Source organism: Dromaius novaehollandiae, chromosome Z (genome assembly GCF_036370855.1).
Source record: "Dromaius novaehollandiae isolate bDroNov1 chromosome Z, bDroNov1.hap1, whole genome shotgun sequence".
Taxonomy (NCBI): Eukaryota; Metazoa; Chordata; class Aves; order Casuariiformes; family Dromaiidae; genus Dromaius; species Dromaius novaehollandiae.
The window spans coordinates 34547880-34569372 of record NC_088132.1 but is presented as its reverse complement, the minus strand read 5'-3'; the positions used below and the strand labels follow the sequence as shown (position 1 = coordinate 34569372).

Genomic DNA, 21493 nt, shown 5'->3' with positions numbered 1-21493 from the left:
TGAACCAAGCTGCGAATTACAAGGTCTGTTAGTATGATCTTTGCTTTTACAAAGCAAATGTAATTCTGAGCTTTAAAATATAAGGGGAGGGGAGGGCAGTGTGAAAGGGAAGGAGAAAAAACTGCCTTCTATTTTAGTGATATAAAACTAAGCCCTGCTTCAAAAACTGTTTCTTCCAGTGTCTTAACTTTTTGGTAAGCATTGATGCCATCAGCAAGTCTCAGCATAGTTTATTTAAGCTCAGCCGCGCTTTCACCGAGGGCTGCTGCCACCGAGGCGGCAGCGGGCGGCACCGCAACGGCCGCGGCGTGACCGTTGGGCGGGCGCCGTGGCCGTTGACGGTCCTCGCGCCTCGGCGGCGGCGGCGTGAGGGGACTGGGCGGCGGCGGCGCCCGGCGCGTGCCGTAGCCGGTCACGTGGCCTGCGGGAGCGGGGCCGGCCGATGCGAGACGCTGAGCCGGCGCCGGCGCGGCGTAAACAGGCAGCATGGCGGCGGCGCTGGGCGGCCTGGGCCTCCTGCAAGGCCGAGTCAGGCTGGCCGCCGCGGCCGCCGCGACCTCCTCCCTCAGCCGGCCCGGCCGCAGGGCGCTGGTGCGGGGAGGCGCCGCCGCTCTGCCCTCGGCCGAGAGGAGCTACGGGTCCGAGGCGAAGGAAGAGGAGGAGCTGCGGGTCCGGTACCTGGATGACGAGCACAAAGGTAATGAGGGCACGGCGCCGCTACCCCTCCGCCGCGCCGCCCGGGGCAGCCCGGCCCGCCTCGCCCTGCGCAGCCCCGGCGCCGCCCGCGCCGCGCCCCGGGCCGCTCTGCGGGGTGACCCGGCGCCCCGGGGTGGCTGCGGCCTCGGGGCAGGCTCCTGGGCCTCGGGGGCGGGCGGAGAGCGGCGGCTCCTCCTCCTCCTCCTCCTCCTCCTCTCCTGCGTCTCCGCCGCGGCTCGTGGTTTCATTGCGCGTTGTTAGCAACTGCCGACATGTCAAAAAGCAGGGCCAGCTTCCCCACTCCTGGCTTTTTTTTCCCCAAAGCGCTGTGCGTGCTATATGTACACGCTGTGTTGCTTTGAATTGGCATCTGTTGGCCTCTTTATGGGCGAAGATGAAGTTTAGCAACAAACTGCTAAGCTCGTGCATCTTTTCTCATCTGTTATCTGTGTTCAGGGTTCTGGCTGGGGCAGACAAGGACAAAGAAGTTGCCTCTATGCTTTCTGTTCTGGGGAGCGTGGCTTTTGCGCTCTTGTTCACGTCATGATGCTTTCCCACTAACCTTTTCCTCCTCCTCTTTCCTTATAGTGCTGTCAACTGCTGCCAGCATTGTTATTCTCCTCCTTCCCTCCTCAGCTATAGCAAGGGTCTGTTTTGGTCTTCCTGGTTACCAAATCTATGCTTTAGTGTCATCGGGAGCCAGTGCACCACAACAGGGAAACTTAATATTTCCCCCTTTGGTTTGGTGTCCACCAAACCTTGGAGGTGTTCCTCCTTTGGAGGTGTTTTACCTCCTTTGCTGTTCATCGTTTCCTTCTTGCTGGGTGCAGCAGGGCTAGGGATGGTACAAAACAGTAATTGCAAGTTTCAGAGGATTTGTTTTTATAGCGGTGATGTTACACCTACTTTATAGAGAGGGCTCTAGTCTGGAATATTGTTCTTCTGAAACATATGACTTTCTTTAGATGAATAGTAGGTCTTGGAATAACTGTATATTGAGACTCATAATTCAGTTTACATCTTCCAGAATGTTAACTCAGTTATTTCAGACTTGCTGCAAATTTGGGCAGGCACCTGTGAGTTGGTTAGGTGTATCTAGATATGCATATGTATGCATGGAGGTTACTTCAAAAATTTTGAATTTTAGCATGAGGTTTAGGATATCGCTCTTTTTCAAAGGAAAGCAGAGGTTCTGCTTTCATTTAACTGCAGGTTTTGTTGTCCACTGTTAAGAACTAGTAAAGTTGATGATATAATTGAAGCCCGAGCTCCATTTCTGTTTTAGGGATTGTTCTGTTCCCAATTTCTTCCTTCAAGATGTGCTTCTTTAGCCCTGTTTTCCCAACCAGCTATGGAATTGGGAGCTGGTCTGAAACAGTTAATTTTTTAATGATATTTTGAATGGAGGTGGAGGCAGAGCAAAGAAGACTTATAAAGGTCAGAGGTGTGGTTTCGATTGTTTGGTTTTGTATTTTTTCCAACAAGAAATAGAAAATATTTGAATAATTTTGGTTCTACATAAGATCATGATTTTAATTTCTGCTATTACACAACAGGTAATAGAAGTAGGAACTGTGTTCCAGCTGTTGAATCAGGTAGGAATCATTGATTTTGTAATGTTAGAAAGGTATTCTGTGCTATGTGTCTATCTGTAGTTCACTGCTGAGTGTTTTTGATGCAGATACTGTGAATTGTATTGTGCAGAGAATTGGGGGAGATAGCTAAAGTTTTCCATGACAGTAGCCCACCATTTCTTACTTTTCCTGTTGCAAGAGCATTTGTTTCCTATCAAAAACTGTTTAAAGTTGCTTTTCTTCCCTTCTTAATGACATGTGTCTTTGTTAAAGGTGGGATTGAAAAAGCCCCAAAACAGGGATATATCATTTGGAGTCGTAAATCAATTGTGGATGTCATAAGGAAGAATTCAATCAATGTATTTTTAATTCATGAATTCTTTTTAAAAGGAGAAAGGATTTTCTTTTGCCCTGCCTTTCAGAAGATGTTATAAACAAATACTTTGTTAATGAAAGAGAAGATCAAGGGGCTTGAAGTAAGCCAGAAGGAGGCAGTTAGCTGCTAGTTGTGGGAATCAATGCTCTTTTTTACTTTTATTTTTTAAATATTGCAATTTTGAATGTTAGAGGCTTAGCAGGAAGAAAGTTGTGTGTCAATCTAGAGGGGGAGGGGGGAAGATGCCTTCACTGTATGCATATTGCTTTGAGATAATATATCGCTACAGGTAAGGATAGTATAAATAAGACATCTTGGATATTGATCTTTGTCCAATGACTCCAATAAAAGTACAGTAGATGGAAATATATGAGACATAAGTATGCTGTTGTATTTAGAAGGCTTCAAAATGCGATGAAGGTCTGAGATTTGGAAAATTTGCCAGACAGTACCCAGTGGGCAGGCTGTGTGATGTTAAGAACAGAGTTCTTCAGTGTTCAGTTGGCTAAACTAAATTTCTTTCTCCTCTTTGTTTGTTTAGGGATGCAGATTAAACTGCTTTACAATTTTTAGTAAAGACCTCTATAAATTTGGTTCCCCTTTGAAATCCAACAGATAAATTATCTGCATGCTTAAATAATATATAGTGAATGTTTATTTTAATGCCTATTAATGACATAAAGAATCAACCTGAGTTATGAAAAGTCAGTTTCATATCCTTCTTTAAATACAGAATGTAGTTGGAGGTTATCTTGTTCTCTGTAATGGCCTGCTGAGAACTGGAAAATTGCCCAAAATGCTAGCATTTCTAATCATTCATTTTTAAGATATGCATTTCTTGAAACTTTGCCCATTCATGTCTTATAATATCAGCCTTTGAACCTGTAAAGAGACAGTTGTGTCTCATTATGTTCCAGAAGGAACCTTTATAGGTAGGGGATTTACCCCCCCCCCCCCCAATTATATTCCTAATTTTCTTGTCTTTTTCTCTTCTCTGTACTGGAGAAGGCATTTAGTTGGACTTCAGGTTCTTCCTAGTGTGCCTAGCAGTCAGGTATTTTTATCAAAGGTGTTCCAAAGTTAGTTTGCTCAGGTACCACTGTTACCTGTGAAAGCTTCCTATGCTTCCTTCAGCAGCACAAAGAGTGGCCACCTTTCTGTGAAAGGAGAAACTTGTCTCTGTCCCTTTTTTCCCTGTGCTGCTACTGCACGCCTTGCTCTTCTCCCAGTGTGCCAAGTTCATCTATCTTTATATGCTTACAGTGTGCCATACCACTGCTGCATTAGGGCTTTAACTCTGTATAACCCCCTCTCATCTTCCCTGCTCCGGTACCTACCGTTCCTTTTCCCAGTACCTCATGTTCTCAGCCTTCCCAAATGGGACCCCAATGCTTGTCTTCTCTTGCATGCTTCTTGACTGCACGCAGGGATACAGACCCTGTTCCTTCAATTGCCTTTTAGAGCACAGAAATGTTTGTTTATGCTGTGATTCTGGTCTTATCCCCACCTAGTCAGTCACCTAGTCTGTCACTAGCGCTGTCTTGGCTTCTACAGCAGAGAGTGCTGGGGAGAGAGGCCAACTAAAACTAATTGACAGTAGCTGCCTCCCGTGGATGTACGTACCCTATAACTTTTGACAGATTCTTCCCTGCAGGCATAGCAAACTGCCCCACCTCATCCCACTTTGCAGTGATTAGTATACCACAATTTTGGGGAACTTCTAAAATACGTGCTGAAATGAGACTGTATTTGAAAGGATTAGTTACTGATTTTTTTAATTCGAGACTTTCTAACTTACAAGTTGGAACTGAACAAGAATATTTACTGAAATAAATAATGGAAAAAATGTAGGCTTTTTGAAGAATGTGGTTGTAAAATGCCCATAGCAACATGTTATAACTCATGATGCTTTTAGAATCCATTTTCTATTAGTATGGCTAAAAGTTATTTCATTATTATTTTTTAATAAAGTACATGTCTCTTATGCTGTTTGAAATGCTATTTGATGGTCTGTTAAGGCTGAAATGCATTATAACTATGGATATTTCAGAAGTTTAAGCCAAGTTGCATTAGTGAACCTGTTACAAATTTTGATGAACTTAAGGCGTTTGCTCTTTAACTTATAGATGGAATTAGCAGAAATATCTCTTTAATCTTGACTCAAGTGTTGCAATGTCACTTGCTGGATTGTGATGCAAGTATTTAATTTTTAGTCTTTACTATAGATCAGCTCTTGATGATTATTTCCCAGTTGTTTGTAGTTCAATTAGTATATGTAGAACAGCTTTTTGCCCTTGTCACTTTGAATTTTAATGTACATAGCATGGGTAGAACAAATATGGTTTCATTTGAATTAGTTTGTTCAAAGGTTGGAAATTGCTTGCCAGCTGATAAATCAGGAAGGTTTGCTTTCTCTTCTTTTCTCTCTTTATTTAAAAAGCAGTTCTGAGCAGTTGAAATCTACTAATTAAAGAAGTGCACGCAACACTTCTCCAGTGGTAGTTAGACATGCAAAGGTGCATACACTTGCACTTGCAGGTGTAAGCCATACACCGTAGGTGCACCACTAACAGGTGCAGATGCATACTTAGTAGGATTTTGAAAAGTGTCTAGGTACTCTTTAAAAATACTGCTGGATAAATATCTGTATGATTATTAAATACCTCTTGAAAATAAGATCAATGGAAACCACAGAAATTGTATATGGTACACTCGCCATAGATGCTTGTTTTGCTTAAGAAACTATTCTAAAATGTAGAACATCTGAGTAAACTCTTCTGCCATGGCTTATCTGAGTAGTTAAGTGAGACTAGCTTGAGAATAACAACTGTCCTCCTTCATTTCTCCTTCCATTTTTTGTGCACTTCAATTCAGATTTTTGTGAAGAACTATATTTGGATAGAATATGTATATGGGTATATTTAATATGAATAAATGTTTCCTTAAATACTTTTTATATAGATCCAGTGAATCTTTCTGATTAGGGCAAAATAACGAATATGAGTGTAAAGACAGAATTTATTTTTAAGTAATGATTTAAATGTGTTTCTACTAAATACTGAGGATGAATATCTTTGAGATTTACAAAGTACAAGAGAAAACAGGTAAAAATCATTATTTGAAGCAAGATATCCTGTGTACTGATTTAAACTGTAGTTAAACCATGATCTAGTCACTTTACTTAAATTGGACCATCCTGTTTTGTACTATATAGAAAGAAGTATGATCTCTCTTAGCAGTTTTACATAATGATGGCATCATCTCTTTTCTGTTGTCTTCACTAAAATAGAAGAACCTTTCTATTTGAACTCCTATATACTCATGCAAGTCCAAATTTAGTATACACTATAAAATATGATTGTTCCTGGGAACTTAGAGAGACTTCAAAACTATCATTCATTTATATTTATATTTTTATATATATATATATATATATATATATATATATACATATATCTTTATCTTGCTAAAAGACATTTTTATGCTTTTTTCTTATATGACTTCACAATAGTTTCTTTTAAATGTTAAGAATGATTTAATGTTCAGCTTTCTCTCTTGACAAGGATAACTTACAAGAAGTGAGCATACAGTATGCTCTACCTGTGATGGTTAGCCAACCATCGGGTTGCATACTGGGAGTAGGACTGGTTATATTACGCAGCATTGGAAGTCATTGTAGTCCTTTGGAGAGGCTAGCTAGTGGGGTGAAAGTTACTTTGGAGTATGTGGAGGTGACTCCTAGGAAAAATTATGAAGTTAATGTTGAGTTTAGTTTATCTGAATGCTGATTCCTTTTAAGTGTGTCTGCCGCCTTTTTGACCTGTACAGATACTGTAAATTTATCACTGGTATTTCTACTGATATTTTCAAGGAATGTGATGATGACATTTTATTTTTTTAAATAAATAAAATTTGTCAAATTTAATATTTATTTAAATTTGTCAAATTTAATATTTATTTAAATTTGTCATTTCTTATGGTATTGGAAAGCATGCTTACATATCTTAACATTGAGCTGTGTTATGGGCACTTCAGGAAGAATGAACAGTAATTAAATGCTTCAGATGAAGTAACATATTTCAAAATAAATAATTGGGTTTTCTGTATGACTAATAATATTTGGCAGAATGATGACTGTCTGTATGGCAGTAATGTTTGAGTTTTCTGTCTTTTTTCTCTTTCAAAAAAATTTGCTTGGTGTGTGTGTGGGGGGGCTTTGCAGTGTTACAAGGAGCCTTGTTGTTTTTTGTTTTGCTTAAGGAATTTCATCCCATCTAAAATTTATATTGCCATGTGACTAGGGGTGAAAATCTTGTGGGTTGCCCAAAACAGCAAAGACTTGTCCTAAACAATTTCTGCCAGGAGACACTTGGGGTGGGTTGAGGAAGTGAGAATGCATGTTATTGGAATTAAATTATTCAGCTGGAAATCAGGAAGCCTATTTTCAATGCCTTGTGACTTTGGGCAAGTACTTAGTCCATCTGTAGTTTCGTCAGTGATTTATACATGGGGAAAACTTCCTAAAGCTTGTTGCACTATTAGAAAAATTAATAATTTAAGGATGCCCAGATAGAATAGTGGAGTATCAGAACAAATTTATTCAAATGAGAATTCAAGGAATGTCTTTTTATATACCTCACTGCAGTATTTAATTTTCTCTTGTAAATCTTTTGTGCTTTCCTGGTTGCAGCTCTTGCTGTATGTTTTTTTTCCATGTTTAGGAAATTGCAAAGTCGGCATGGTGTCGTCTGTGTGTTTACTACTTATTTTCCTAGAGAGGGAGGCAGAAGTAGTAGGTTTATGACTTGATATGACACTGCTAGAAAGGATCAGCTGGTATGATTTCTCTTTAAGGATCTTCTCTTTGGGGGAAAAAAAGTATTAAATGTGCTGCACTGTTAATTCCTGGAAGTTCATTCTAAATACGCTAATATTGGTGGTAGGCTACAGTACTTGGGCTCTCTTGTGGAGAACGAAAATACAAGTTAATTTAAGTATGTCACTGCCGCTGAAAAAAACATGCTTCTGCAGAGGGCCTTATTTCTTAACATAAAAATAGCATGGGATGAAAAAGTCTCCAGTTTATTCAAGCGTTGGATGTGCAGTGTGACTTGAAGCTTAAAATCAAAGCCAGGTCAAGTGCCTTTTTCTTGCTGTACGTGTGGTGCTGTTCTTGTCTAATCTACTTCTATGAACATGTGCAGTATTTGAATTTGGAGCAGCCCACCTGAAAAGTAAGTTGTGATAGCGGAAGAAAAATACTGCAGTCTGAAACACAACTTGAATGTTGTCCTGTTTGTGTAACAAAACAAAAAGTAGACAGATTCCCCTTGTAAATGCTGAATAAGGGCCCTTGCAGGAGGTCCTAGATGAACACCTCCAATCATGGTGATGAACAGGTGGGAGTTTAGGCTTACAGGGCATGGGAATGCAGGTCAGTTGGGTCAGCCAAGCCCCTGTCCCCTTTGAGGAAAGTGCTATAGATAGCAATCAACTGGGCTTTGGAAAGAAGCAAGAGATGTGTATGTTCTTTCTTACTTAGGTTTGGCCATCCCCATTTGAATTTTGGGAATGGTAACTGGTGAATGGAGGACTTTGGTTTCCAACTGGTAGCTGTAGGAGGAGCAGGAGCTCTGTTTTGTCTTGTCTTGCGTTCGTGTGTGTGCATATACACACAGGAGGAACGTGAGTGGTAGGCAGTCCTTTGGCAGGACAGGTTTCCCAGGGTGAAGGGGGGGAGCAATACACTGAGAAGACAAGTAGGGCTCCACAGCATGGCTGGAGAGAGCCAGATTGCATAGAAACTACACTTGCAGAGCTGTGTGATGCAGTAGTTAATGCTCAGACAAATACTGGGTCTCCTGGAACTTCTTCTTTCATCTTGTACATTAATGGTGGTACTGTGGGCATTTGTGTTCCAGCTTAATGGAAGCTCCCTTTTTCACGTTCATTCCTGGTACCTGTCATAGTCCTTTGTCCTTCTCCCTTCATTCCCCAAGGAAAAGTAATCCTGGCTGATAAGACTATACCAGGGCTGGATCTGTTTAATAGGACTACATGCTGGTGTTCAGACTTCGGAGAGAAAAGAATTATGTATGTGTTTGGGAAATGATTGACTAGACGATTGTTAAAGGCTTGTTAAACTTAGGCGTTACCAAGATAAAACTTTTCAGAATTTTCCCATTTGATAATTGTGTCTGTTAGTTGAGGGGAGTGGGGGTGGAATAAGGACAAACAAATGGTGTTTTACTGCATCATTCAAACCAGTGCACATGTAATCAATCAGAAAGCCAGCTGATCTCTGACTGGACTTGAGGGAGTTGTGGATGTATGGTTGGAGCTGTGTAGCCAAGCACTAAACACAGTTTATACTGTGGTTTGGGGGAGAAACTTTATATGGTACTTTTTTGTAACCAGACTTTCCATTTGGTAACATTCCACATTTGTGACTTTTTACCTGTATCAGAGTTGCTGCTCTTTACTGTGGTAACACTTCATGCTTTAAGAAATCTTTGAATGTGGCCTGTCTAAATATGGAAACATATGCTTTATAATTAAGTATCTTTCCTGATTGCATGTCAGAACTTCACATATAAACACGAAACTTGTGCATGCAATTGTGTAATTATACACTCAACCTTTATAAACACCATTTCCATGTGAAGGTTTTAGGGATATATTTTAGTTCTTAAAATACTTGTCATTTCTGTTGAACACTGAGATATTCAACACTGGGAAATGCAAGTCAATTTTTTCTTTCTAAAACAAAGTGTTAAATAATTACATTAGCTATATATATATTTACAATCATGATGCTTTTCATGATGCAATTCATGATGCTCAATGATGCTTTTTTTATAATGTCAAAATAATATAGATAATACATATTTTTCTGTATTTTATAATGTCAAAATAATATATACATAGATAATATGTATTTTTCTGTATTGTAACAACAGTAATTTTTTTTCCCCTTCAGGAATTGTGGTGCTTGGATTAAACAGATCTCATGCCAAGAATGCACTTAACAAAAATCTTTTAAAAATGGTAAGTGAAAAAAATAGTTTCTAGTATGAAGGTGAAGTATTGGAATTAAGTGCTTTAAAAAGTATTTGGTTATTCCCCTCCCTCCTTTTCTCTGTAGATGTCAAAAGCTGTGGATGCTTTGAAATCTGATAAGAAAGTACGAACTGTTATATTCCGGAGTGAAGTCCCAGGGATATTCTGTGCTGGTATGCAAACTTAATTTTCCTGAGAAGCTGGAAATCTGTAATCTAATGTTGCACACAAAAAAGCCCAGATTCCAAGGAAGCATATCTGTTTATATTCATCTTGGTAGCAAGCAAAACATTTTTGTATGTTTTCCTCAATTGCTAACAAGAATCAGATATTTGTTTTATTCTTTCTGTGTCATAAAGTATTTCAAATGGATGCTAGGTTAGTCATGTTGGTGGAAAATTACTTAACTGAGCTCCTATAAAATGTTGCCTATATTTCAAAATGAGGACCAAATATTGCTAAATGCTGTGTCGGGAGGCTATGTAGAAAGCAATATTAAGATTGTATTTTAGACAAGTTAACTTCAAGAAACATACTAAAAATTAAGTAAGCTTAAAATTAAAATTCACGTTGAAGTTGGCTGTTACTGCAGGCTGAATATATTCTCAAGTTAAAAAAAATCCCAACCCAAATCACAAGTAGTGTCCTGCCAAAGTCCTAAAGAAAACAAAAGCTCTCAACATTGGGAACCAGAATTAGTTAGCATGTTGGAATCAGTTTTTGGAAGCAGCAGTGTCTTTTGTGGATATCAAGAGAAAAATCTCCTTATTTTCAGATGTCTCATCTAGTTTGTTCTTTTTTTCAAAATTAGTTTAAGCCCCTCTGAAATCAAAACCAGAAGTAAGTTGATTCTTCTTTCTAATGTAAGAATACAACTGTCAGGCTAGAGATATATTGGTTCTAAGTTTTTTTTTTCATGATTATCTGCACAGTCATTTAGTTATGTTTCATGTAAGCTACCAAACTTACTCGGTTTTAAATGCAAAATATTTTTTACAAATTTTTATATATGTAACATATTTAAGTAGTTTTCGCTAAGATTTTAACATTCTTTTTCTTCCCTTTAACTGGATGCTAGTTTTCATCCGGATGGAGTTTGGTGCTTATAAGACACGTGTGGAATCATAAAAAAAAAAAGCAGTCTATTCACCATTTAATGAATGTAATAATACATATTAATAATTCAAATACATATGTATTGATTGGCACATTTAATTTTAAAGTTGCATCTTGTTTTGAATCAACAAGTTTTAAAGATCAGTAACTAATAGTAATTTTCAGGAAAATAAGCATAAAAGTTGTGGTTTTTAAACCAATAAATAGAAAGAGCGGTGAATATGCAGGAGCAGAGCAATGCCTGTAGATAGATGATAGGTAATTCATATGAAAAGGTGGCTGTTAGCTGAGACTTGTTATCAGTTGAGTTTTTAAAGTAGGTTTTTTTATTCAACATTTCTGGTTTACAGTAGCTGTGATATAGGAAATATGACAGTAAGAACATTGATTTTTGGGGAGAGGAGCTCAAGTATGCTGTTGAAATTATATTTCTGAACTTGAAGTACTTCTCTAATGTCCATCGTTGGCTGGTTTTGCAGAGCTGTTTCGGTATTAAGATTTTTAAGGCTTTGTTGCCTGTCTCCTTGGCTTACAGGAATAGCTCAGTATATGTATATGCAGCTGACTAGAGACAATGTGTAAGAGTGAACATCAGGGGGAAGTTAACCGTGAAAGGATGAGTGGAAAAGACTAGGACTGGATAGAGAGTCTGGATCTTAAATGAAGGAGTAGAGACAGACAGGGAGTGTACCAACAACCTGCATTTAAAAAACAGAAACAAAACCTGACAGATAAACGGAAGAGCCTGAGAAAGGAAACTCCGCTAGTGAACCGATTGGAATGAAGGATGTTCCAAGAGTGCTGGCTGAAATGCAGGGTGAAACTGAAGATGAGGCAAAATTGGGCAATGAAAATAGGCGGAAAGAACTCAGTGGTTGGTAGGGCTGTTTCTGTAGATGAGGTTAAGGGATGTCTGTAAGGAGAATGAAACTAGATAAAGCATAGGGGGATATGGAGAAAATAGATAAAGGCTTAGGAAGGTAGGATGAGGGGAGGAGCGTACTGGATACAACAAGGCATCTCCTGGGGCAACTTATCCTGGAAACTGAGCAGAACAGGAAAAAAAAAGCTAACAAACTTTTACTTCTGACTTCAAACTTTTAAATTCAGAAGGACAATATATTATTTCAAGACTTAATTTCTTTAAAAAATGCAAGGATCATTTTGTGAAATGTTGTCACATTTTGGTTTGCATTATAATGAAAAACAGCTAGGCTTAACTTAGATGTTTGTTTAATTTTTTTTTACTTCCTCAATTATGTTTTCATGCTTGTATGTGTGGGAATGTATATGGTTTTAAAAATACATTTTTTATGATCATTTTTTGGACTATCATCTGATGTTTTACAGACCACAGATTGAGAAACCATCCTAGAATGTAATTCCTTTTTGTGTGTGGAATGAAATCCAAGATCCTTAAATCTTACCATTCCTCAGCTATCAACAAAAATCTGTGAAAGCCACAGGCCGAGTGTCTTGTTCCCTTTTAAGGGCTAGTCCACAAAGGATGACATCCAACTGTTTTGTGCTGAATGACAGTGTGGTTGATCAAAAGATTTAAACCCTTCTGATGACTGATGTGGATTTCAGTACGATTCCAAATTATGGAGTTTTGACATGGTGGAAGGGGGGTGTGTGAGGAATTCTTGTATAAGAGTATAGAAATGTGCCAGCAATCACATCCTTTCATTTCCACATAAAGTTTCACTTGCAGTCTTCTACTACTCCTGTCTTCATTGTACATCCTTTCTTATGCTCAATACATCCCTGGCCCCAGAAAGTTCCTCATCAATGTTCCAGTGCTGATGGAAAGGGACACCTGCAAGTCGAGGAAGAGCTTTTCTGGGGTTAAGGATGCACTATGCCTGTGAGGCCTGCTTCTGCTTCTTGAATTTCCATCATAAGTGCTCTTGCTCTATGCCTCTTTCTTCCTCCTAGAAATTAATAAATAAATTTAAAAAAAAGTTGGCCTTTCTGGGGTGAACATATATGACCAGTCCTGGCTTGTGTAAGTGTACAGTGTGTACCTTCCCAGTTCTGCAGCCGATGCAGCTGAGTCAATGCAGGAATTCTTTTTATTAGCTGGCAATATTCCATCCTTGGAGGAGGTACAGCCTGTACATGGAATAAGGCAGGTGTCCCATGGGTAAAAGTCTATGATCAAGTAATTAAGAACTATGCTGTGTTCACACAAGGGGCTGAATTAAATTTGCATAGGTAATTTGAGTAGCTTCATTTTTCATTAGTAATGTAGATTCAACATACTATATAGATTAGTGGTATTACTTGTGCACTTTTGTGTGCAATTTTTCAGGATTTTTCATCTTAAAAAAAAAAAAAAATCCTGGAAGTTTGAATGTGTGGGTAGTACTGTTGGGAAATATGGTACTGTAAGCAAGGGAGGAAGAATTGTTCTTAAGTTGTCGCAGAGCTTTGTTTTGGAGCATCAGTGTGTTCTCAGACACAATTTTGTAATATAACTTCTGGTTTTAACATGTAAGCTCAGAAAGAAAGCAAAGCTAAGGTCTATTCCCTGAGATTTGCTACTTTGGTTTTCAGATCGTGTTCACTAATGTCCATGTTCCAAGGAACTGAGCACCTTAATTCTGCACCTTAAAAACATTTGTCATTCAGTTTCCTAAGGCTTTGCATAATATTTGTTGAACTTGTAGTTATTATAGAAGTTTGCATTTGGGATGTTGCTTTGGCAAGCTAAAGGATGCTATGTGATTCCAAGTCCTGTCTTTCCCTGCTCTTATTTGCCACTCCTGTCTCTGGTGATGTGAAATAGGGATTATGTTATGCTTAGCAATTACAAACTATAGATACTCAAGAAGGGACTAGTGTGAGAGAGGTCACATCTGTTTTTTTTGCACTTACTTTTTTTTTAGCAGTTTTATTTCATGATGGTTACAGTAACTGAAGAAACAGACACCTTCTATGAACCTTTCCTTTCCTTTCCTTTCCTTTCCCTCTTTCTACCTGCTGTTCCTTGCACCATGGTTTCTCTTAAGACTGCCACTTCAGTCCTCCCTTCATGTGCTGTCATGAAGACACATGTATGTGTTTAGAAGTCTATTCCTCACGCAGTTGTCCCAGGTAGCAACTTACTGGCGTGTAGTCCATTGAGCTCCACGCTACTGTTTTAAACCTTAAGTAGTTACTGTTTTACTCTCCCTCCCCTGGTACCTGATCAGCCAGGTCAGTTGGTAACTCCAATTTTCCCCCCCTTCAGTCAGATTTTTTTGCTTGTATTTCCTTTTCTTTCACCAAAGGTTTGCATCTGAGTTGTCTTCAGTTTCCTTGCATCCATCCACCCTCCTGCCTGTTGGTGTGCAGAACTATTCTGCCCCCTTCTGTGGCACAGGAATGAAATGCTTTGATTCCCTAGAAGGAACAGACCACCTCCAGATTTCAGTTTGCATGGAGAGTTAGACAGGGAGCTTTCAAGGACAGGAACCTCCAGCTTCTTGAGATTTTGTTTGCTGCCTGTGTTTAGAGTGTTTTTGTTAAGAGCGGGCTATTCAGCATTACTTCTCTGCTGGGAACTGCACTAATTGAAGTTGGTAAGTTAATTGCCTAGTATATGCGCACATGTGAGGGAAGAGGGTTTGGGCATGGCTGTTAGTTTACAAATTTGAACAAAATTTTTTCTTTGAAGACCTTCTTTTAGAAATTCTTGAGAAATCAGAATATGGATGGTTAACTTTTTTTTTGTTAACCAGCTTTCAAGGCAACTTGAAAATTCTGGTATTGGAGCATTTCACACTGCTTCGACCTGACACAACGTCAGCCACTGCAGCTCTGTCAATAAAGCCCCCCCTTGCGAATGCTGAAAGGATCTTTCTGCCAGTAAAAATTCTTCATTTGGGGCTGCGGCATGAGTAAAGCCAAACAAATGCTTTTCCTACTGGCATAACTTGTCTGTATCAGAATTTTGTTTCCAGTGTAGCAGAATTGGCTGGGTGGTGTGTGGTTCCCGGCTGCTGTTTCCAGCTGGTGTAGTTTTGGTGGCAGAAGTTTGTAAAGTAGATAGGCTTCAGAGAGCTGACCTGTGAAACAACCTTCATTTAAGAGGTTTTGATGTGGGTCGAATGATAATACCCAAGAAGGAAAGCAGTTCTGTAATAGCTCTCAAATACTTGATCTACTCTGATTTTTCTGGTACCAGTGAGAGCAGTACAGAGGTACAACTGTGGGTATAGTCGTCTTTTTTTTCTTCCCAGTCTCTGTTAGGTGAGCATTTTATATTCCTCCAGATTTCAGCTCATGCAGAGGAACCAAGAGAAGAGTTGATCTGTTACTCCACTGTTTGCTTTTGAGGATTCAGGTGCACACTTGAAAAGATTTTAGTGCCTTCTGGATATCTTTGTCACTGTACATATATTTCATTCCCTGAAGTAAATTCCTTCAGAGGTAAAGAGTAGCTAGGTTCCTCTTTTTTCCATTCCAGACTTGTGCCAAGGTTTGGATGCAAACTGATGCCAGCTGCTTATAGACTAGGTTTAATGGCTACTGCATGTCTGCTGGAGCAGCATGAGTTATGTGAAAACTGGCATGTTAGACAGCCTCTCAGCTATGTCCTCTTGACTAACTGTGCACATAGTTACCTTTTGAATTTGGAATACTCAGCTTGTATTTGTCTGAATCAGTTATTTTTCCTCTTAAATTTTCTTCTGGTGCTGCTTCTCTAAAAGAACTAGTAGGTGTCATGATTTTCTAGGGCAAGTGTTGAACAAATGAGTCAATAAAGAAGTGCGGTCAGAACTGTGACTTGATCACCATTCTACACAAAAAGCCCAGTAAGTTAAGGAAAACAGGTTTTAAACAGCTCTCTTTTGGAAATACCTCAGTCAGATGACTCCAAATGCTCCTCTACGTTCTATCCTAAAGAGGCAGGTTGAATTTCAAGAGAAATTGGAACAACTGTGTGGATTGTTAAGAGCTAGAAAAATTAATTTTTTAGACAGAAGTTTGTTCTTCGCCTTAAGTATGGCAGAGCTGCTGAGTCCCGAAGTGATCATGTATATGATTCTATTAATGGAATATTGTTCAGATGAGTTCAGCATGTTATTTGAGCCACATTATTCTGTATGTCTTGCCCATATTTATTTTAATCTCATGGCTAATCATAGAACAAGGTACTGGCAATTGGCAAATAACAGAAAAATTGCATGTAGTTGATGCAGCACTTGCTGGCACAGTAAATAGGTGCATGTATTAGTTTATTAGATGAATATACAGACGCCTTTTAGCTTCATAAAAAGTGCAAATGGAAAGGTTTCTAGGAAGTTTTTCAATAAGAGCACAAGAATGTAGCCACATTCCTCTCCTTTATCTCTGAAAGAGTGATGCATTTCTGTTGAGGAGAATGGCACAAGAAATTGGGTAGGAAGTCTGTGGGTGGGACTTTCTGCAACAGTGCAGTCTTTAAATCAGTCCTAATCAGCTGTGAAACTTTCAGCTAAGAATCCCTTGTCTGCCTTCTCACTCGTGTTTACAACTTCTGTCTTGAGAACGTTATGGGAAAGTATTTTCATGTATTCTCATGTATTTTCATGTATTCAGCTTTCTTAATATTATTCTGTAGTTGGGAATAGAGTTTTTAATCTGCTAGTTTTGGATTTCAAAGATAAAACTGAGGTCAGACTGTTGTTTTTAAGGAACTCTGAAGTTGAGGATAGACTGGTCTCAGAGCAACTTGTATAAAAATGTGGTAAATAGAAGTGGACAGAAAGCTTTCTCCCTAGTTGAGCAAGTTGTGATCGGTACGGTACAGAGGTTAGAGTGGATTAACCTGAACAGAAGAGACTGAATCTGTATCTGCTTGGTTCTCTCTTGCATCTTTTATTTGAGATGCAAGATGGTCTTCATCGTCAGGCTCATCTGGGACATCTGTTCAGATGTCTCTCTCTTCCTGTAGTGTGTGCTCTAAACACTTGTCTATGAAATATTGGGTGTCTCTTTCCTCTAGTGCAAGTTCTCTAGCAAGAAATACTATATTCACTTTAGTGCCAGGAACAGTTTTTGAAAAGACTGTATTTTCTGTGTCAGAGAGACTCCATTCTGTCACCGATTGAAGACTATTTGAATTGACAGTACTTTCAACCACAGTGTACTTTTCTCCTTGATTAGAGTTTTTCATAGACTCCAGTGGAAGTATAGACAACTTTCTTCATTGCTAATACTGCCACAGTATAATACTTCAAAGAAGTTCTCTTGTAATTGGTTGGATTCAGCTGAGATTTCAGTGGTAGATATTTCAGGCAACTTTTCTTCCTTTTTTGGTCTTGAATGAGCTGTAGACCATAGCTCACTGTGATTTGTGAGCACAAAGTTGATGAATAACAAATTTAAGATCATCCTGTTAGTGAAAGATAAATTATGAAAGCCAGCAAGAGAGTCATCTTTTTAACAATATTTTTCCTGGATTGAGGTAATTTTGAGATTTGCCCTTTAAAGCTGATGAAGCAGAACATTTTTGTGTACTCCTTGACCATTCCTTCTCTTGTGTGACATGTGAGATCCAATTCCAAAATTGAAGTGTCAGTAGTTGATCCATCACAATAAAATGTTCTTCTCCCTCCTTACCCATTAGAATGGAAGCTTTCTTGGGCAAGACACCCAGGTTATTACTTAAAAGTTGATTAAAAAACAAACCTGTCTGAATTGGTTCTGTAGTCTTACAGTTATTGTGGTGATTCTTAAGAGTGTGAATTTGCCAAGAGAATCAAGCTTGGTGAATAGTGCTTTGGTAGCGTACAGCAGCCCTTGCCTAAGGTTGGACTCTGTAATACAGGCACATGGAACTACAAAACAGCACCTACTTCTGTTACATGAACTATGGGTGTGACCGCAAGGCAGGCAAGAGGGGGTCGGATACCAGCGAAGAGAGACACTCAATGTTCATAAGAGGTTAAACAGGACAGACTTAATAAAGGATTTACACTACAGACTGCACAGGGAGTCCCAGGAACTGTAAGGAGGGGTTGCCGATGGAAGGCTGCTGCATGGGTCGGACACGCAGATCGGACGCTGGGCAGGACTCAACTCGTTCGTAAGGGCCCCCCTAAATCTACTAGAACTATTTCCTTATCTCAGATGTGCTAACCTTGAGAAACTACTGCCTTGGAAGCAGCTAGACGTTGTTGACAAACGGGAATATGCATGCCTGGCCCTGATGGGAGTTTGGTCAGTGCGTAGTTCCACACACTGGGTCTCCTACCACGTATTCTGCCAGTCACTGACTCCTCGCCAGGTCTTCTGCAGGTGTTCGCACTACCGTGGGGCTATTTTATATCATGGACATCTGTCTTCAGATACAACAGTGAAGTGCTATGCTTGGTGTCATTCAGTTGGCTTGTGTGTACTGGAAAGTATATGAACAGACCTAAAAAATGTATCTTTGTCTACTGAAGAACATAGGCTGTGATAAGTTTTAATTGCTGATAAAACACTGAGTTTAATCTTTGTTTAAATTATTATGTTTAAATAGTTTAAAACATTGCCTTGAGCTGTTAATTTGGTGGAAAAATGCACACAGTGTATGTGATATTTTCTGGAAATAATTTTTTCAATGAAAATCACCTTAAAATACTGATTTCTTTTGTATAAAATACACATTTTTGAGAGGGTGGAGTCTGGTTAGTTCTTTAGTTTAACTGGGGGAGGCAAAAGGGAAGCAGGGGAAACCTCCCCAGATCCCTTAAAAAATTATTTTAAATGCGTGGAAAAAACTGATCAAATTGAATGCCTAAAATTATTAAATTCAAGTATTAGGTGCAAAACAATTCTTATGTTATGGAGAAGTAGTCACAAAGCATAAATATATTGGTGAATAGACAAGTTTAATTGTTTGGCCTCCTATATGGGATCTAGAGTTGTTCTGCAGCCTCCTTTCTGGTGGCTGTATAGCAAACCTAGGGAGACTAGCCTCTGAAGGCTTCTTAGCCTCTGTGAGATCCTTCCCTTAGTGTGTCTGATACCCACTAAGTTGAGTGAAATTTGTGGAATTTCTGTACTGCTCCTTGCTTTTAGTTACTGAAAATATGGGTTCTGAAGCCTGACTTCAGTTCATGAGAATCTCAGCTCTAAATGACTAAATAGTCTGTAGCAGCTTGCAAATAAGGAAGTTGCAGAAGTTCCTGAACAGCTGGAGAACTTTTACAGCTTTGTGAGATGTCCGAAACTGACACAATGCTCAAGACCTTTGGGTGACTGGAGAAATGATGCAGGAATCTCCTGGGCAGGAATCTGTAATGCCTTTGAGTATGCCAACAGGGCACGAGCAGGAGCTGTGGAGAAGCATCTTCAAGTGTGTCCCAGAATTTAAATAAGTGACATCTAGGCAAGATGATAGTGAAGCAGTGAAACATACTTTGTTGGAATACCTGGAGCAGTGAAATGTGCATGCAGGCCTTTAAGTGATATAATCAATTTTCAGATTGTTAAATCTTGTCTAGAGTGGTCTTTTCTAGAGTAGACTTAATTAAAATGCAAAAAGGTACCAGGTGGATGCAAAACATTTTATATTGGAAAAACTGTGTTTTGTGGATGTTGTCTGTAGGTAGTCAGACAAAGGAATTTTTTCCTGTTCCTCTCATAGAGACTGTTCAATCTGAATGTAAGATATATCCAAACTCTTACTTTAGTATTTAGAAAACAGTATTCAGAATAGACTAGAATTCAGTATTTCAGTACTCAGAAATAGTTTTGCTCTGTATTTGTCATCGTTAAAGGCTTGTCTAAGATTTGATCCATAGTTGTCTTTGGTTGTGTGAGTGGGTTATGTGACCTTATATGTAGTGGAAAGCATCTTCAACAGTTATGTTTATATATATACTGCAACTACAGTTCATTTAATCTTGGTTTTATGAATATGTTCTATAGAAAAGTTGGTTTTGCATAAACCTGATAGGAATATTAAGTCACAGATGTGGATGACTTCCTACATTTTATATGCTTGTTATGGTTGGATTTGACTTTTGGAATACAGTCCTCTATAGGGCACTGGCCCTATAGACTGCTTGGAAACTGTTTTGAAGTTGATGTGCAACAATTCTCTGAAATGCAGCATTCTTCTTCTATCCTGGGTCAGAGAAACTTTTAATTAGGTAACTATTAATGTGTCCTTGTAGTGTTGTGCCACAGTCCATGCTATATAAGAATTTTCTATATTAATCTGAAATGGAAGCAGTAATTACCTATATGTATAATTTAAAGATCCTCAGGCAAACTTGAATACTGCAAAAACTACATGACTTTACTAGAAACTTGCATCATCACTAGAGCAGTTTGGGTATCTCTGTGTGCATATCAAAGTCTAAAGGCTGCAAGATTCAGTGCTGTTGAAGTCTGATTTGGTATAATAGATTAATGGAGGGGATGCTGTATCTGAACAGTCTTTGTTTCCACAGAAGTGAGTAAAGTCTGCTTGCCATGCTTGAGTTTCTCCTGTTGAGTAAAATCCTTAATATGGCACAGTTTGTCATTTATAGGCAGAGCGTAGACTTTGTAGATACCAGCAGGTGTATTAGAGCTAGACAAGTTAAGCAACTGTTGGTTTCCTGTCCAAAGCTAGAGAATTGTCTATGCAGTCTTCACTGGTATTCTTTAGCTTATGAGAGGTCCTGGAACAGTTCAGGTGGGTCCTCCGATATCCTTGTATGACTGTGCTTTCTGTAGCTCCTGGTGTGTATTTGTAAGTATTTGGATTGTTTCACATATTGTTGACTTGTGTGATACAATGCTGTGAATACTAGTAATCCTGTCTTTAGAAAGTATAGTTTCCTTTGACAGCTATAATGAAATCTTGAGTCACTAGCTGGGATAGCTCTGAAAAAGCCCTGTATAGTAATGAATACCAGCAGTACTATAGTGATACCATACTCCTCTTTGACTTTAGTAGTGGGATACTTGAAATCACTTTGAGCCTGCTCTAACAGGTGCTGCAGCCCCAGAGGGTTGGTCTTTCTTTTCTATTCCCTCTTCAGAGCACAGTGGCAAGCTGAAACTAACCACTCAGTATTTAGGGAGACACTCCTTTACCTGTTTTTGATCTGAAAGTGTCTAGCACTGTTCAGGTAGAAAGAGCTTTTAGAAGAAGTTCCTTCCTGTACCTCTAGCCCTTCATGGCTGGGAGTTTGGCCAGACTTTGAGAGATGCCTTTAGAGGTGTTTTATTCTTGGTGCCTTTCCTTTTGACAGCTGCTGTTTTTGCTGGAGTCTGGAATTGCATCACCTTAGAGTATTAGGTATTAGATGACCAGTTTGGGACACACTCCTGAATGACAAAATGTTATTTCACTGTCTTTCTTTGTAGGCCTATATCAACAATATACTGTTGCTTTCATTTCAAACGAAAGATTAGAGGGGAAGGCTTCCCCCCCCCCCGCCTCCTCCTTCTCTCTTAAAAGGTGGGTTTGTGTCCTTAACCTAGGTTAAGACACTTCAGGAACTTACCTGTCTTTTCAGTCTGGTTGTACATGTCTCTAATCATGTTTTAGATTCCCAAGACAGTTTTGCATATTTTGAAATGGAATTCTGTTGCTCAGAAAATATGGAGGAATTTCTATCATTGGGCAAAATTCTGTCTTTCAGCGGTATCAAGTTGTTCACTATGTGCTTTAGTGATGATTACGGATCAGCAAGGGCGTTGAGCAGTTCAGTTGAAC

General features: G+C 39.2%; 1 protein-coding gene across 3 annotated transcripts in view; it reads left to right on the top strand.

Moving 5' to 3' along the window:
• The first annotated feature begins 391 nt into the window (after positions 1-391).
• Positions 392-21493, top strand: part of LOC112978785 (methylglutaconyl-CoA hydratase, mitochondrial) — a 112435-nt gene continuing 91333 nt past the window's right edge. For 2 of the 3 annotated variants that reach the window (XM_026092500.2, XM_026092501.2), the window contains exons 1-3: positions 403-697; positions 9626-9693; positions 9791-9878. In XM_026092500.2, the coding sequence (XP_025948285.2) occupies positions 487-697; positions 9626-9693; positions 9791-9878 (367 nt within the window). In that variant the 5' untranslated portion in view covers positions 403-486. Of the gene's footprint in view, positions 698-9625; positions 9694-9790; positions 9879-21493 lie in introns of all 3 variants that reach the window. The other variant, XM_064502599.1, reaches the window with a different exon arrangement.